This window comes from Panthera pardus, unplaced genomic scaffold, assembly GCF_024362965.1.
Source record: "Panthera pardus isolate Hobbes unplaced genomic scaffold, ASM2436296v1 HiC_scaffold_15, whole genome shotgun sequence".
NCBI lineage: Eukaryota > Metazoa > Chordata > Mammalia > Carnivora > Felidae > Panthera > Panthera pardus.
Window position 1 is genome coordinate 16,222,566 of NW_026526710.1, and position 17,394 is coordinate 16,239,959.

Here is a 17,394-nt window from a genome sequence, read left to right on the forward strand (position 1 = left end):
TTGGTGTTTTCACTTTTTTTATTTTTTTATTTTATAAAAACAAACGCAGTCCTGGAATATACAGAAAAAACCCTGTGATGAATTTTCAGGACCAAAGTGAAGTGGGAGGGTTTGGAATGGGGGTTCTGAGGGGCTGGATAATGGCCACTGTGGCCCAGTACCCCCCTACCATTGGCAGGAGCCCTTGGAAGGGGGTCTGAGGAGAGGGTAGGACACAGCTGACAGGAGAGCCAAACTCAGACAGGGGTGCCCTGTCTTCATCATTTTTTAACTTCCACATACCATAGAAATTTAAGCAAAATAGCTATTTTTTATATATTCATATATCATATATATATAAATCAGGCAAATAAAGAGTTCAGGGGGTGCGGAGATGGGCACCCCGGAGGTGCCTGAGGCCGAGGCAGGACACTGGGCCTCTGGTGCCTGGGGGCACCAGCCCAGGCTGAGCCAAGTGTTTGTTCTTATTGCTGATTTGGGGCCTGGTTCTGGGGTGGGGAGCACCTGCAGGCCCTGCCCCCAGCCCTTCCTGACCTCTCTGGGGCTGGGGAGCAGCCCCCGCATGGCCAAAGCTAGGCAAGGGGCTGTTACCCTCAAATCTATCTGGGGACCCTTGGGCATCCCCTCCCCCACAGTGGGTGCTGCTGTAGCTCTGGAGACAACTGACTTGTGCTCTCCTGGGCCAGGTGGCCCTTCCAGTTCCCTTCTCTCTGGAGTCCTGTGCTCCTGGTGACCCTGCTATGTTGAGCTACAAAATGCTCCCTGCTCAAAGGGGTCTAGCTTCCTGATGTCTTAAAAAGAAGGGGCTCTTGCCAGGACACATTTGTGGCAAGAAAGCACACTTAGAAAGTTGTCTGCTAAGTGCTGTACTAAAAATATTTACTAAACATCTTGGCTGGAAAGAAAATGGAGATCGTTTTTTCTAAAAAAGTCAAAAGTGGCTCCCCAGTGGGGGACAGTGCCTCCCTTGGTGGGGCTGGTGACTGGGGCAGCCCAGGGCCCAGGCCAGCCTGCCTGAGTTGTGGTAACTGGGAGCTGGGGTCCCAGTGGGACCCAAGTCCAAAATGATGGGGCTTGGGTGACCCAGGGCACCTGGGGGCTGGAGAGAATGCAGATCAGCACTTGCTCCTTCCAAGGTGGAAGCCCCAAAAAAGTGTTAAAAAAAAAAAAAAAAAAAAAAAGGAAAGGGAAAAGGTGTAAGGGGGAGGGCCACTGAGTACTAAATTGAGTGTATTAAAGAAAAGGTGGACCAGGCTGTACAGGCGCCTGTATTTGCAGGAGGGGATGGAGCTCAGAAGATGTTGGGACACATGTGCCAGTCCTGCCTCTCCTTGGCCTCCCAGTAGCCGCCCTTGTACATGCAGGCCGTCTCCCCGGTCAGTGGGTCCAGCCTCTTCTCGAACCACAGCGGCACGTACACATCGGCTTCCTTCTCTGCTGGGCAGGCACAGTGGGCGTGCGGGTGGGCGGTGGTGTACTCCCAGGCTCTCTCCCACCCTTCCCCCCACGCCATCCCCCCGCCCCTAGGACCCTGCTGCCTTCCACCCTGTCCCTGCGGTACCCCTTCCCTCCCTCCCCCACCCCATCCCTTTCTTGTGGGAACCCGCTCCCCATACCCAGGGTACCTTCTCTCACCGCCTCCCCGCCCAGCCTCACCTTCCTCCGTGCCACAGCCCCGTGAGCAGGCCTCCAGCCGCCGGCGCCGCGACACGCGCTGCTTCTCCTCCAGCCGCTGCTTCTCCGTGTTGGCCTCGTCCCAGTGCCCCTTCTCCATCAGCCGCTGGTCTGGCCGCAGGCGGCTGTCCGTGGGCGCCACGCCCTCCTCGTGCTCGTTGAGGGTCAGGGCCAGCTCCGAGAAGTAGTACATGTTCTCCGCGTTCTCCCTGCGGCGGCACGGCATGGCTGTGTGAGGGCTCCGCACGGCCTCTCCCACCCTGCTGCCCCCAGGGTCCCCGTGTCCACCACCACGAGGAGGTGTCTTTCCTCCTCACACCCTGTGTACTGGCTCCACCGACCCGCATCAGTTTTGCTACCTTCTGCTTCTCTGGGCATTTGCCTATTTCTATCAGTTTTTCAAGTAGATCAGCGTGACGTTGTTTCACCATCCCCTCATTTACTACTGCTTTAATATCTGTGACATGGCGACGTCCTCTTTTGAATTTGTGATGTGGGTTATATATGCCTTCCCTCCATTCCAAACAGTCATGGCAGAGGTTTGTCCGTTCCCTTCCTTCATTGGTTGAAGATGAAACTGTTGATTCTATTTTAGTTTTTTCTGCTTTACTGAGTTTGCTTTTATCCTCTCCTGCTTTGTTGGGGTTTATTTTGCTGTTCTTTTTCTAACTTCATGAGATCGTTGCTTATTAGCTCATGATTTTTCCGCTGTTCTTTTTGAGTATACACATTTTAGGTTACGCATTGCACTCCAAGTACTGCATTAGATGAATCTCACGATTTTTATATGTATTACTTTATCATGCAGTTATATTTTCTAGTATCTAATATCAGTGTATGTTCTTTGATTTGTGGATTAGTTTGGAAGCATATTTCTTGAATTTATAAACATCTGGGTTTTTTTTTAGTCATCTTTATTTCTAGTATAATTGCCATGGAGTCAGACAGTATGCCTGTATAATCTCAGTTCTTTAAAATTTGCTGAAAGGCCCAGTAAATGGCCAGTTTTTGCAGATGCTCCAGGTGTGCCTGAAGAGAATGTGTTTCCTGCAGTTGTTCAGTGTGTTCTACAACTGTCCAGTACATTCTATGGTTCAAACTCTTTTTTTTTTTTTTATTTCTAGCCATTACTAAGAGAGGTATATTAAAATGTCATCTCTTGTAGTTAATCCATTGTAAATCAATCCATTTCTCCTTATAGTTCTACCAGCTTTTGCTGTAAATATTTTGAGGCTCTGTTTTTAGGTACAGGATACATTCAAACTTAAAACTCATCTTCCTAGTGAATTGAACCTTTATCATTATGTCCCTTACCTCTCGTCTTACCTTTTGTTTTAAAATCTGTTTTTGTGACATTAATCTAGCTACAGTAGCTTTTGTTTGTTGTATCTATGGACATCTCTTTTTGTATTCTGTTATTCCAGTCTTTCTTTATTTTCTTACTTAGATGTATCTCTTGTAAATCACATATATTTGGATTTTTAAAACTTATCTGAAATCTTACATTCATAATGGGAGTATTTAATGTAATTACTGATATGTTGGATTTAAATGTGTCTTATTTTGTTTGTTTTTTTTTTTTTTCTCCTTTTTTGGACCTCAAGTGCACAGCTTTGGATTAAACATGATCCTTGCTACATGACACCCTCTTTTTATTGGTCCTTGCATGGTCTGCTTGTATTAATGCAACTCTGCCACCAGAAAATCCTCTAGACAAAAGGTAGAATCCTGACAAAACCTACATATAATCATATGGAAAACTCATCAATCCATCTCCTTCTCAGGTAGCCATCCACAAGACTCCTGGGTTCATCAGTCCCTTGCCTACCATTGAATGTAATTTTATTGCATCTTTAAATAGTCTTAATTGGGCATGTATGTGTGTACGTGTGTGTTCATTTACATATATGTACATACATACTTGTTTTTAACTGTATAAAAAGAATTCCATGATATATGTAACCTTGTGGGACTTTTTTCCCCTTAATATTACATTGCTAAAATTTATATTGTTGCATGTTTCTGTTGTTTGTTAATTTCAACTACTGTGTAATATTCCCTCCTGTGACTAATACCCCAGTTATTCATTCAATAAATCTGGGTTGTTTAAAGTTTTTGCTTTGGAGTAATCTTATGCATGTTTCCTATTGTACATTTGCAGGAATTTCTCTTGTGTATATACCTAGAAGTGGAATTGCTGGGCTATAGAGTCGGTGATGTTCTTCTTTAGGAGGTAAGGCCAACCTGCTTTCCAACATGGTGGCACCAATTCACATTCCCACTAGTGATGCATAAGAGATATTGTGGATCTGTATCATCTTCAACACTTGATACTGTCAGATTTTTTCTTTTTTTTTTTTTTCTAATTAAATGAAGGTAAAATGGTCTCACTGTGGTTTTGATTTGAATTTCCCTAATTACCAACGATGTTGATAACCAGTCCTATGATGACTGGTCATACGTGTTTCTTCTCGAGTGAAATTCTCGATTGTGACTCGCACTTTTTCTGCTGGATGTTTTTGTCTTATTCATGGGTTAGGTGTTCTTGATTTTTTTAATTATTGTTTTTAATTGTGGTCAAATACTCTTTATGTATTCTCCATACTAATCTTTTGTTGGGTGTTAAGTATTGTGATTCTCTTCTGCAAGTTTATATATTCACTTAAAAAAAATTTTTTTAATGTTTATTTATTTTTGAGAGAGAGACAGACTGTGAGTGGGAGAGAGGCAAAGAGAGAGGGAGACACAGAATCTGAAGCAGGCTCCAGGCTCTGAGCTGTCAGAACAGAGCTTGACGCAGGGCTTGAACTCATGAGTTGTGAGATCATGGCCTGAGCTGAAGTCAGGATGCCTGACTGAGCCACCCAGGTGCCCCATATATATTCACTTCCTTTAGACTGTCTTTTAACAAGCAAAGTTTCTTTTTTTTTAATTATTTATTTTATTATTTATTTTTAAAAAATTTATATCCAAGTTAGTTAGCATATAGTGCAATGATTTCAGGAGTAGAATCCTGGGATTCATCCCCTACATATAACACCCAGTGCTCACCCCAACAAGCGTCTTCCTTAATGCCTCTTGCCCATTTAGCCCATCCCCCCACCAACAACCCCTCCAGCAACCCTCAGTTTGTTCTCTGTATTTAAGAGTCTCTTATGGTTTGTCCCCCTCCCTGTTTTTATATTATTTTTGCTTCCCTTACCTTATGTTTATCTATTTTGTATCTTAAATTCCACATATGAGTGAAGTCATATGATATTTGTCTTTTCTCTGATTAATTTCACTTAGCATAATACACTTTAGTTCCATCCACGTTGTTGAAGCAAAATTTAATGAAAAAAATATTTTAATATAGTTGAATGCATAAGTACTGTTCTGTGTCTTAAGATGTATTTCTTTAAGGTCTAAAAGATATTCATCTATATTTTCCCTTAGAGTTTAACCTCTTGCTTAACAGCAAGTTAAGCTTAATACTTTTTGTAAGACCTTTGCCTTGAGTCAATTTCTGTTATAATGTAAGGGAGAGATTCAGTTAATCTTTTTACATAAGGGTAACCATCTCCCCAACCCCCTTCAGTGAACAGTGCCATCTTTCCACACGATGCCATGTTACTTTTGTTATACACCAAAGATATATACATCCATGGGTCCGTTTCCAGGCTCACTGTTCTATTCCAGTTTCAAAATAAGTCTTGATGTCTAGTAGGGCTAGTCCTTATTTCTCTGTTGTTCTTGTTTAGAAATGTTCTGGCCCTTTATTCTTAAGTATAAATTTAAAAATGATAATATCAAGCAGTGAAAAATCACCATTGCGATTTTGTTTGATCTACTCTTTAGATACCGATGTCTTTGTAATACTAAGTCTTTCTATTTATGAACACTGTATCTTTATCCATTGATTTAGCTCTTTTTTGATATCTCAGTAAAGTTTTATAATTTTCCCTATAGAGATCTTGAATATAAGATTCATCACAAGGTCCTTGATGTTCTCTGATATAATTATATTCTTTTTTAAAAAAAAATTTTAATGTTTATTTTTGAGAGAGAGAGAGAGAGAGAGAGAGCACAAGCAAGGGAGAGGCAGAGAGAGAGGGAGACACAGAATCCGAAGCAGGCTCCAGGCTCTGAGCTGTCATTACAGAGCCTGACACGGGGCTCGAACTCACAAACTGTGAGATGTTGGATAGCTGAAGTTGGATACCCAACCAACTGAGCCACCCAGGTGCCCCTATAATTGTCTTCTCTTAAATTGTATTTTCTAGTTGTTTTCTTTTAGTGTATAGAAATGTAATTGACTTTTGCATATTAACCTTATACTAAGATATCTAAAATGCTTTTTCTGAATCTACTGAGATTGGTTTTTTTTTTTTTTTTTTTTTGAGAGAGAGAGAGAGAGAGAGAGAGAGAGAGAGAGAGAGAGAATGAGAATGAGCCCAGGGAGGGGCAGAGGAAGAGGGATAGAGAATATATATTTTTAAAATTTTACTTTTCAATGTTTATTTTTGAGAAAGAGAAACACAAAGTGTGAGTGGGGGAGGGGCAGAGAGAGAGGGAGACAGAATCTGAAGCAGGCTCTAGGCTCTGAGCTGTCAGAACAGAGCCTGACATAAAGCACGAACTCATGAACCATTAGATCATGACCTGCCAAAGTCAGACACTTAACCATCTGAGCCACCCAGGCGCCCAGAGAGAGAGACAGAATCTTAAGCAGGCTCCACACTCAGTGTGGAGGCCAATGTGGGGGTTGATCTCATGACTGTGAGATCATGACCTGAGCCAAAATCAAGAGTCGGACATCTGACCGACTGAGCCACACAGGCGCCCCTTTTTAAAATAAAAAAACATTTTTTTCTTAATGAGATTTGTTAATGTGATGAATTAATTTATAGATTTTCTAATATAAAATCATCCTTGCATGCCTAGGATTAACTCAACAGGACTGATTAGTGTTTTCTTTTTTATACACTGTTGGATTGGATTTTTTTGATGTCTTGTTTTGGAATTTTGCTGATATATTCATGAGTGAAATAGGGCAGAACTTTAATTTTCTTACTACTCTTCTTGCTTAGTTCAACATCAGTGTTATCCTGGCCTCACAGTATAAGAAAGGGGGAACATTTCTTCTTTTCCTTTGATCTGGAAGACTTTTATACAATACTAGGATAATATAGTTCTGGAAAACTTGGTAGAATTCACCTCCAGAATTATCTGGGCTTTGTGTTTTCCTTGTGGGGATTTTTAAATTACTGCTTCAGTTTCTTTAATTATTATAGGACTACTCATGACTTTTTATTTCTTCTAGACTCAGTTCTTATTTTTCTAATTTGTGCTTCTGAATTTTAATGATCTCTTTGTACGTTATATGTCTTATTAAAGTCTTTTTTAATATTTATTTCTAGGAGCACCTGGGTGGCTCAGTAGGTTAAGTGTCCAATTTCAACTCAGGTCATGATCGCACGGTTCTTGAGTTTGAGCTCTGCATCAGGCTCTAGCACTGCGGAGCCCACTTCAGATCCTCTCTCCCCCTCTCTCTCTGCCCCTCCCCTGCTCATGTTCTCTTTCTCAAAAATAAATAAACATTAAAAAATAATATTTATTTCTATACTCTCTCTTGATCAGTCTTGCCAGTAGTTTTCTGTCAGTTTTTCCCCCCAAAGAATCAAATTTTGGCTTTTTAAACTCTATTTTATTTTTTTCTATTTCATTAATCTCTGCTCTTATTTAAAAAAAAGTTTAATGTTTATTTTTGAGAGAGAGAGACAGAGTGTGAACAGGGGAGGGTGAGAGAGAGAGGGAGACACAGAATCTGAAGCAGGCTTCAGGCTCTGAGTTGTCAGCACAGAGCCCAACGTGGGGCTCGAACTCGCGAACCGTGAGATCATGACCTGAGCTGAAGTCAGATGCTTAACTGACTGAGCCACCCAGGCACCCCTCTGCTCTTATTTTTAAAGTCTGTTTTCTTCTTTCTTTGGGTTTGTATGTTGAACTTTCTTTAATTTCTTCAATTAGAAACTCAGAAAAGAAAGTCTCAAAATTAATGCACTTACATGCCTATTTAAGGCAATCCATTTCCTTTGAAGCGTTGCCTTTGTTACATCCAGCCAGTTTTGATATTTCTTCATTCTCAATTATAGGTATTTTAGAATTCCCATTCTAATTTATTATTTTACCCATGCATTATTTAGCAGCGTAACAAGTTTTTCCAAACATGTGGAGAGTTTTTCCAAACACTGTGGGGCTTTTTGTCACCTTGTTCATAACTTCTGACTTACCGTCTTATCATAGATGTGGTCTGTACACTACCTATGATTTTGTTGAGTCTTTCTTTAGGGTTCAGTACATGATTGACTTTTGCCTACACTCCATGTCTACTAGGGTAAAAAGTATGTTCTCTGATTGTTGCACCTGCAAGTATGTTGGCATCCTGTGTTGTTTTGATCTCCTGCAGATCCCTGTTGGCTCCCCCACTGCCGACCGATCAACAAATGAGAGGGGTGTATTGAAATCTCTCTGTCTCCCACCACAGTGATGGATTTATCAATTTCTCCCTTTACTATCAATTCATGCTTGTATATTTTTGAAGCTGTTTCATTGCCTGCATAATGGAACTCTTAGATCTTCTTGAAGAACTCAGACTTTTATCATGCAGCAACTCTTCCATCCCTAATAATGTCTTTTTCTTATTAAAGTCTATTTTGTCTGATTTGAAGATAGTTATTGTAGCTTTTTTGGTGAGTGTTTCCATGATATGTCAATCTTTTACTTTCAACCTTTGCACATTTTTGTCTTTGACATCTCTTAGAAGATGCATGTATCTGGATTTTAAAAATCCACTCAATCAGTATTTTGCTTTTTGACTGGTGAGTGTCATCTATTTATATTTGTTATGCTTGGGCCTATTCCCACTGTGTTGATTTACTGTTCTTATTTGTACTTTTTCTTTTTAGTCTTTTCTTACTATTTGAAACATCTTATATTTGTCTCTTCCTTCCAATAAGAACTCAGCATTCCTTCATATCCCTCAGCCTCCTTTTCAACTCTCCTCAAACCCTGTCATGTCAACATTATCTACATCTTAAGTTCTGGATTATTATGGGAATATTTTCTCTTTTTCTTTGGTCATAGTAATTGTTAAAAAAAAAAAACTCACAGCTTTTACTTCATGTGTCTGTTGCGGCAACGTCTGGACTTTTTTCTCCCCCTTTTAAAGTACTATGTCTAATACCTTTTTTATTGTGGGTTTTGTGTGGCAAACCTTCTGAGGCTGTTTGCTTGATGACTTTTTTTTTATGTCGTCATATTTAAATGATAGCTTGGTTGGTTAAAAATCCTAACTTTTTAATTTTTTCATCTTCATTACCTTGAAAATACTACTCCAAATATTGGTTATTGAAAGATCTGATGTCAGGGCTCCCAGGTGCTCAGTTGGAGAACAGGGTCTAACTATTTCTCTCTCCTTTCCATTTTTCTTTCATTCTTTTCCTTCTGGGATTCCAATTAGACACTATTTTAGTGGTTATTGTAGGAATTACAAATGTAGGAAGTACTTCACATGTGTACTTCACAGAAAGTAATACATGTCTGACTTCAGCTCAGGTCATGATCTCACAGTTTGTGGGTTTGAGTCCCACGTCGAGCTCTGTGCTGACAGCTCAGAGCCTGGAGCCTGTTTTGGATTCTGTGTCTCTCTCTCTCCGCCCTTCCCCTGCTCATGCTCTGTCTCTCTCAAAAAATATTAAAAACATTTTTTTAAAGAAAGATCTGATGTCAGTCTGATTCTTCATCCTTGACTGCAATCTTCTTGTACTCCTCTCTGGGAGCTATGAGAATTTTCTCCTTGGTATTCTTAAATTTCACTATAGTGTGGTCGAGGTGAAAGTTTTTCTTTCTCTCTTCTCTCTGAAACTCTACTAACTCTTCAACCCAAGGTCTCCCATCTCTTTGTTTTTATTCTGGGAAATTTATCTCCACTATTTAACTATTTCTCTCTCCTTTCCATTTTTCTTTCATTCTTTTCCTTCGGGATTCCAAGTAAACATTATTTTAGTGGTTATTGTAGGAATTACAATATGCGTACTTCACACAGCCAAAAGTTCATGTGCATCTTGCCCTCCTTGGGTAACACAAAGGCCTTTGAGAAGTTTCCCTCTTCCTACTTATGCGATCACACAGTTGTATTTTTTTGTTTAGATTCTAAACCCCACAAGACATCGCTGTTCTTATTTACTGACTTAGGTTCACATAGTTTTTGTTCTTCATTCATACATCTCAGATCTTCCCTCGGGGATCACTTTCCTTCTGCAGGAGGCATATCCTTTAATACAGGCCTGCTGGTGGCGAAAGGAGTTTCAGTCATAGTCTGAAAGTGCCTATTTCAGTTTCATTTTGTAAAGGTGTTCTTGCTGGGTGTAGGATTCTAGGCTGGCGGGGAGTCTTCCTGCACGTGGAAGATGTTGTTTGACCGTCTTCAAGCTTCCACTATTGCTGAGGAGGACAGAGCTGTCTGTCTGTCCCTCAGAAAGTAATACATGTCTTCTTCAAATCTGGCTGCTTAATATTTCCTCTTTGATTTAGTGTCAACAGTTCCACTGTGTGGATTTGGTGTGGAAAATTCTCTGATGTTTGCTCTTCAGATATGGTCCCTTTCCTTCCAGACTCTAACTAGAAGGCTGTTAGACCCTGCTCTCCAATGAGACAGGCACACAGCTGCCCTGGGGATCTTCCTGACACTCTGCACTCTTACGGGCTCCTGGGCTGCTGGTGATGCTGCTCCAGTGACTCACTCCGGGTCACGAGGTGGTAAGCTTTCTCTGTTAGCTTCTCGTCTTTCCAGATTGTCTGTCTGAAGTGTTTATTTCTTCTGACCTGGGTTCAGTTGATGGATTCTGTTAAGCCTTCCCAATGGAGTTCTGAAATTCAGTTACTTAATTTTTCCTTTGTAGAGTTTCTGTTTTGTGCTCTTTGGAATCTGCTGTGCCGCTTTTTATAGTTTTCTATTTCTTGTACTTATTTTCACATTTGGTTTTCATTCCTTGGAGTGTGGGGACTCTGTGCTTATCAGTCTGCTTAAGGTCTCTGCATAGGACTCGCTACCACCCGAGACTGTCACGCTTACTTACAGTTGGGTGTCTGGCTCCCACCCTGGGATGCCAGGCACACAACAAGGTCTCTGCCTCCATGCGGACAGAATCTTCCCAACCCCAGGGCCCGCCGCTCACTTCTTGTCTGGCTGAGCAGGGTCCCCTGCCTCCGTCTCCCCCTCCCTCTCTGCTCTTCGCCAGCCCTGCAGCCCCACTCACGGCAGCGGGTACTTCTTCCACAGCAGCTTGGCCGGCAGCGTCTGGTACACTGTCTTCTGCTTCCCATCCGAGCCGGGGCTGCTGGGGCTGCTTTGCACGATCTTGGCGCACTCCATCTGTTCGTCCCACGAACCTGACAGCACGTAGTGGGCTTTGCCTTGGCTGTCACTCACCACTCCTGTTACCTGTGGACATTGGCACTCTGGCATAGGCCTGCACTTCCCCTGCTCCAGACCCCTGGGACCCTGAGAGGCAGCCTTGCTTACCTTCCGGGCGACCTCTTTGGAGAAGTAGCTGTAGGGCAAGAACTTCAGCTGGCACCGGTCCTTGGTCTTATGGTTCACAATCTCGATATCCCCTGTCTGGTGAGTGAGGGTAGTGGTCAGCGGCCCAACTCCGGGCCACACACCCCCTCCCTGAGGGCACCCCCTGACCTGGTCGATCCAGAGCTTGCCCACGATGATGTTATGCACAGTCGAGGTGCTCTTCCTCCACACGTAGTGATTCCCACTGGCCTGGAATTCTAAGTGGATGGCACCTGGAGGCCAGATACAGGGTCAGAGGTCAGGGCTTGTCATGCTAGGCCCCAGCCAGCCTGCCTGCCCACAGTCCCAGGGTCCTGACAAGTGGAAGCAGTATTCATGTAGACTGGGGACAGGACATAGGCCAGGGAGGCATCCAGGAAGCTTGGGGAGGTGGGGAGCAGACTTGCAGAGAGACTAATGTCACTCCTAGAGGCCCGAGATGACTTCTGGGTTGGCAAAACCCTCCCCCTTATCCAGAATGTCTTTCTGTCCTGGGAGAGCACAGGGCTCTAGCTCACCTAGCGGCATGATGGAGAGGTATTTTCCCCGGAACTTGCTGGAGATGGTGATCTCCTGCCAGAGGCTCCAGCCATGCTTGGAGAACACGTAGTGGGCGGCTGATGGTGGGTGGTGGCTCACCTGAGACCAGACCCACAGGACATGAGTGTCTGCTGGACATGGGCCCAGGCCTGCCCCCCAACCAGCCGGCAGGGACAGCCTGCCCTGTGCTCGGCATGAACGGCTCCATGGCCCTGGGAGCAGGCCTGGCTGCTCCTCTACGGGCCACAAACCCATAGCAGCCGCTGGGAAGGATGGTGCTCTGAGTGGAAAAGCAAGGGTGTGGCAGTGGGACCAGCTTGGGTGGCTGTCCTGGCCTTGCTGTGGTCGAGAGAAGAGGGCTGAGGCATCTCTATGCTGGACTCGGGCTATGAAATGGGGTGATGACAAAGCCTGGCCTCAAGGACGCACCTGTGACAGGCTGTGCCGAGGGCTAGGAAGTGAAGTATGATGCTCTCCCGAAGGCTTCTGTGCCCACTTTCTAGTTAGCCTCCCCACTTGCCTGCAAAGGGGAGCCTCTACCAGTGTGCCATGTTACACAGGAGGCCCAGGCTGGGGAAGCCATTTCAACTGAGGGGCAGAGTTGGACCCAGCCTCCCTCCTGGCCAGCATGCTCCGTCATGGGAGTCCATGTCCGTGTCCTGCCCCGGGGCTGGAGGGCAGTGCAGCCAGCTGTGCACACCCACATGGGGCCCCCAGAACCTCCACCTTCCTCTCACAGACACTAGGGTGCCCCTGATGGCTGTCCTACCTGCCAGGACACCCCCATCAACTTCCCCTTGTTTGTTTTTCCTCATTTCTGTGGCTCCTTTGGTCGCAGGCTGCTTGGGCTCAGCCTCTCCCAGGCTTCTCACTTCCTAGGGCACCTTGTCACTGTATCATGGCCTCAGGCTCCTGCCTCGCAGCTCGGCTGCCCGCTGGACACCTCCACTCAGGTGGCTGTTTGGACTGACCAGAGCTCCTGACATGCCCGCCTGCATCTCTCATCGTCTCCTGTCACTGTAAGTGGCACTCACTTCCTTTCTAGTCTCAGAAGCACAGGCCAAACCTGCCAACCACTTCTTGTTGCCTATAGTCAGGGCCCCACATGCCCTAAAGCCTACCCCACTGGCAAACTCAGGGACATGACCCCCAAGGGGCTGGCCCTGGAACTCTGTGTCATGGCTTCCTGCAGGCCAATGATAGAGTCTTTTTTTTAAAATTTAATGTTTATTTTTGAGAGAGAGAGAGAGACAGAGAGAGAGAGAGAGAGAGAGAGAGAGAGAGAGAGAATTAGCAGGGGAGGGGCAGAGAGAGAGGGAGACACAATCTGAAGCAGGCTCCAGGCTCTGAGCTGTCAGCACAGAGCCCGACGTGGGACTTGAACTCACAAACTGCGAGATCATGACCTGAGCCAAAGTCGGGCGCTTAACCAACTGAGCCACCCAGGCACCCCACAATGATCTAGTCTTAACAGCTGCTCACACCAAATTCTCTGGAGTCCTCCCTGGCCCTCTTTCTTGTGTTCCTCCTCTAATTCTTAGCAAATGCATCTAGAATCCATCCCTCCCCCTCACCAGGCCACAGTGGGTGGCACAAAGCCTCTTCGGGCTTCACTCTCTGCTGTACCCAGGGGGACCCCATAAAACAAGTCAGGTGTCATGATTCCTCCACCTGCCACATGGAGTGGAACCAGAGACCTCTGGCTGCCCCCCTGCTTCCTCTCTGACCTGTGTGCCTTTCTCCCTCTGTGCCTCAGCTGGCTTTCTAAAGGAGCCAGAACCATCTGCTGTACACAGTCCTATCCCTCCCTCCCCCCTCATGAGAACAGGTGCCCCATCTGCTCACTTCCCAGCAGCCTATATAGCACCTGGTACACTGTGGGCACTTCGTCAACTCTACTGAGTGAAGAAATGTGTTCACTTAGTAGTTCAGGCCAAGAACGCTGGGGTCATCCTTGCTGCCTTCCCTTGCCTCCCTCCCTTCCATGCCCTGTCTCCCCACATCCAAAGCATGGGCCAATCTCCAGGCTCTACTTTCTAAGCATGCCTGTGCTCTGCCTTCCAGCTTCCCCCTGGTGCGGCCACCACAACCGCCTCCTGTAGGGCTACACTGCAGCCAGAATGCGCATTTTAAACTAGCCACCAGACCGTAATCCCAGAACAGTGCTTGGCACACCACTAACATTCAGCAGCCCAAGCAGGAAGCTCTATTTTGGGTGCCTTTACACAGCACTTGCCTGTGTCCTCCCAGCACCAGGGAGGGACCAAGAGAACCACCCCATCTTCAGACAAGGGTGCCAAAGGCTGAGGTGCTACTGCTGAGGCTCCCAGACTGCAGGGCCCGGTTTTGGCTCTGCTCTGTGGGGAGAATACACATCTCTGCGGGGAAGGCTTGGAGAAGGGATGGAAGCGAGCTGACCTCTGTCTCCCCCCACCCCACCATGCCCAGGACAGGACCCCTGCGCCCCAGAAGCTCCTCACACCCCAGACCTGCACCGTCCCTGACCAGGGACCCCACAGGGTGCAGGCTTCTCTCTGCTTGCCACCTTCCCCACTCTAGCCCACCGGGACTCCCTAAGAGCACCCTCGCACATGTCCCTCGACGGCTGCCACATGGCTCCTGGCTGGGAGGGGGAACGTCCTCTTTCCGGCACACCAGCCCTGACTCTGTCCTTACCAAGGTGTCTCTGGGAGGCCTGTTGGGATGGCACGTTCCTGGACCTGCCCCTGTTGCAGGAGGCCCGCCTTCTGCCTGGACCTTGGTTTGGCCCCGTGGGCACCGGCACATTGGGGTCAGAAGCCGGTCCCATTCGTCTCGCCCTGCCCCCCAGGCCTGGCGGGAGCAGCTCGGGTGGAGTGTGAGTGGGCCTCACCTGCTCGCAGAGGGAGCGCAGGCCCATATCATCGAGGCGGTCCAGCTCAAAAGTCTCCCCCAGCATGGGGTTGAAGGGCTTGGCGATACGGTGCACCGTGGTGGAGTAGGAGGACACGGAGAAGGCGGCCACCAGGCACATCTGCTCCACCGAGCTGGTGCAGTGCACCGCCTTGTCCAGCAGGTGGTGGTACTCCAGGTCCTCTGTCAGCCGCTGGAGCATAGACAGGGGCTCATTAAAGTTGACCTGCGGGCGGGCGGGCGGGCGGTCAGGCCACTGCTTCCGGCACAGACCTGGGGTGGGCACAGCACCCTTGCCTTCCTCAGATGTTCGCAGACTGCTGCTCAGATGGCACCTTCACAGTGAGGTTCCTCTGATGACCCTGTCTACAGCAGCGGCTCCATGCACTCACCTCCCCAGTGCCTCCTGCCTCGGTTTCCTCCACAGCCTCACCACTTTCTGACCTGCTGTACCTCGTACCCTTCATGATGGTTACTGTCACTCTCCCGTCCTAGAATGTAAACGCCATAAAGGCCAGGGTTTCTGACTTGTTGAGCACTGAGTCATAGAATCAGGTAGTGAGTGAGTGAGTGAATGAACGAATGAACAGAGTGGGTTTTCCCTCTTATTCTGAGCTATTATGCAAGTGTTCTGTTGAAAGCTCCTGTGGATGCCCCTGCCCTCCAACCTGGCCTCAGACATGGCAGGGTTGCTCACTCCTTGTGATGCTGGGCTGCGACCTTTGGCCAGCCATTGGGCACAGCCAGTCTTCCCTGTGTTCTCTCCTTTAATCCTCCCAAACACAGTTATGTGGGTGCTGTTATTCTCCCCACTTTGCAGATGTGGACACAGAGGCCAGAGATGTAAGGGGTTTGTCCCGGCGCACACAGTGAAACCAAGTCTGGCCCAGAACCCCCAAACTCTTCCTCCTGGAGATGCCATCACAGCCCGGTGGCACGAGGATGGTGTAGGTGCTGGGGACAGATCCCAGCACAGAGGGGGGCCTACCTGTCCATACACACGGCCCAATCCTGCCACCCCCTTGTCTATGAGGTCAGGACAGCCAGGACATCGTGATGCTCTGTCAGGTGCAGAGGCACTCTGGAGGTCCCCACATCACTCCTTAGCTCCTTCCCTCAGAGCCTGAGACCTCTGCTGTTGGGGGATTTTGGCAATGTCCTTGAACACAATTTGATAATTTGTTACATGCTCCTTGGGTATCATCAAGAAAATGACACCCAGCGCCTCTTGCCCTTCACACAGGCCATTACTTTCCATCCACGCAGAGAAGAGAGCCTACCAGGACCCACTGAGGCTGCCCTGCCCCAGCCCCCTACCGGCATGGGGATCTTGGAGAGCTCCCGGCCGATGCAGTTCTTCATGATGCTCCAGAGATTAAGGCTGTAGTTGGGTTTGTCAGGGATGCGGACACGTCTCTTGACTTTGGGGGGGCCCTTGGGCACAAGTGAGGCACCATCTAGCACCTGCCAGAGAGGCAGAATGTGCCTGTCAGTGGAGGCCAGCATGCCCCTTCAGCCCTCCCGCCCTGGCCCTCACTTCTACCCAGTGCGGTTAGAGGACGGAGCTGGCCACTGGCATATGGTTGGCAAAGGGCCAGGCTGGCTCCACCTGAAGCAGGGGGAAGGCAGCCAGGGCACCGAGCCCACCCCAGCGGCCCTGAGCCCAAAGTGCCAGCCTGCCCTCCAGCCACCCTTGGGGTCTCTCCCTCTCACTCACATTGTCTGATGACGTCCAGTCCACTGAGCCTGTGGTTCCACCCTCGGCTTTTCTGCAGGGAACACAAAAGGGGAGGCAAGTTATTTATAAATCCTGAGGCCTCCTGGGGACATGGCCACCTTCTGTGCAGACACCTCCGGTGAGGTGCCAGGGGCAGCCACCCCAAGGCTGCTTCTCCAGTGGGGCATCTCCAGTTTGGGACATTCAGCTGGGCTGAGGGGCCCAGGGCAGCAATTTGGAGGGGCTCCCACCCACTGATGCCCTGTGGAAGCAGCTGCTCAAGCAAAGTCCCGTGAGGTCCCTGTACACAACCCCCTCCTGGAACTGGCTGACCCAGGACCCAGATGACGCTGGGGATGGCTATATCCTCTGGCAGAGCCTCCTAGGCCCTCTGTCACAGACAAGACCCCACTGTGTCCTCACTCTCTGCTGGTCTGATTCCTGCACTAGACTGGGATTCCAGAAGGGCAGGATGTAGATCAGATGCATCCCTGTGTCTGAGTGCTTGTGGAGGGATGGTTGGCCAGAGCAGCAGGGGGCGCTATGGCCAAGGGGCCCAGGCTCTGAGGGAGCCCCAAGGAGGGGTGACCTGGGCCAACTGGGACAGGGGACAGGCACTTGGCAGTCAGGGCCTCAGGGAATGGGAAGGATTTATTGGTCGCTGGGGGAAGGGGAAGGGGACCAGGGGCCACCTTGGCAGAGGACCTGCCTGATGCCCAGAGTCCTCTGCCTGATGTCCAGAGTAGCTGCACCACCAGGGAAGGGGCTGGTTTGGGCCTCGGGGCCATGTCGGGAACCTCGGGAGCCAATGAAGAGTGTTGAGTATAGGGGTCACCCTGTTGGTCGAGTGGCAGCAGAGGGGCCTGGGGCTGTTGGCTGAGGTGTGGCAGGTGGCCAGGATGGGGGCAGGAAGGAGGAGGCTGAGCCGAGGCCCCTGGGGACTGCAGGTATGGGAGGGGTGGGTGGG

At 47.8% G+C, this 17,394-nt stretch overlaps 1 protein-coding gene across 5 annotated transcripts in view; it reads right to left on the reverse strand.

Annotated features, from left to right (window-relative positions):
- The window catches only part of OSBP2 (oxysterol binding protein 2), a 178,169-nt gene continuing 160,775 nt past the window's right edge, over positions 1-17,394 (reverse strand). For all 5 annotated transcript variants that reach the window (XM_053902167.1, XM_053902170.1, XM_053902169.1 and 2 more), the window contains 9 exons: positions 16,428-16,479; positions 16,028-16,174; positions 14,691-14,936; positions 11,797-11,917; positions 11,408-11,511; positions 11,240-11,335; positions 10,974-11,158; positions 1,657-1,883; positions 1-1,434 (listed from right to left, as the gene is read on the reverse strand). In XM_053902167.1, the coding sequence (XP_053758142.1) occupies positions 1,292-1,434; positions 1,657-1,883; positions 10,974-11,158; positions 11,240-11,335; positions 11,408-11,511; positions 11,797-11,917; positions 14,691-14,936; positions 16,028-16,174; positions 16,428-16,479 (1,321 nt within the window). In that variant the 3' untranslated portion in view covers positions 1-1,291. The remainder of the gene's footprint in view (positions 1,435-1,656; positions 1,884-10,973; positions 11,159-11,239; positions 11,336-11,407; positions 11,512-11,796; positions 11,918-14,690; positions 14,937-16,027; positions 16,175-16,427; positions 16,480-17,394) is intronic.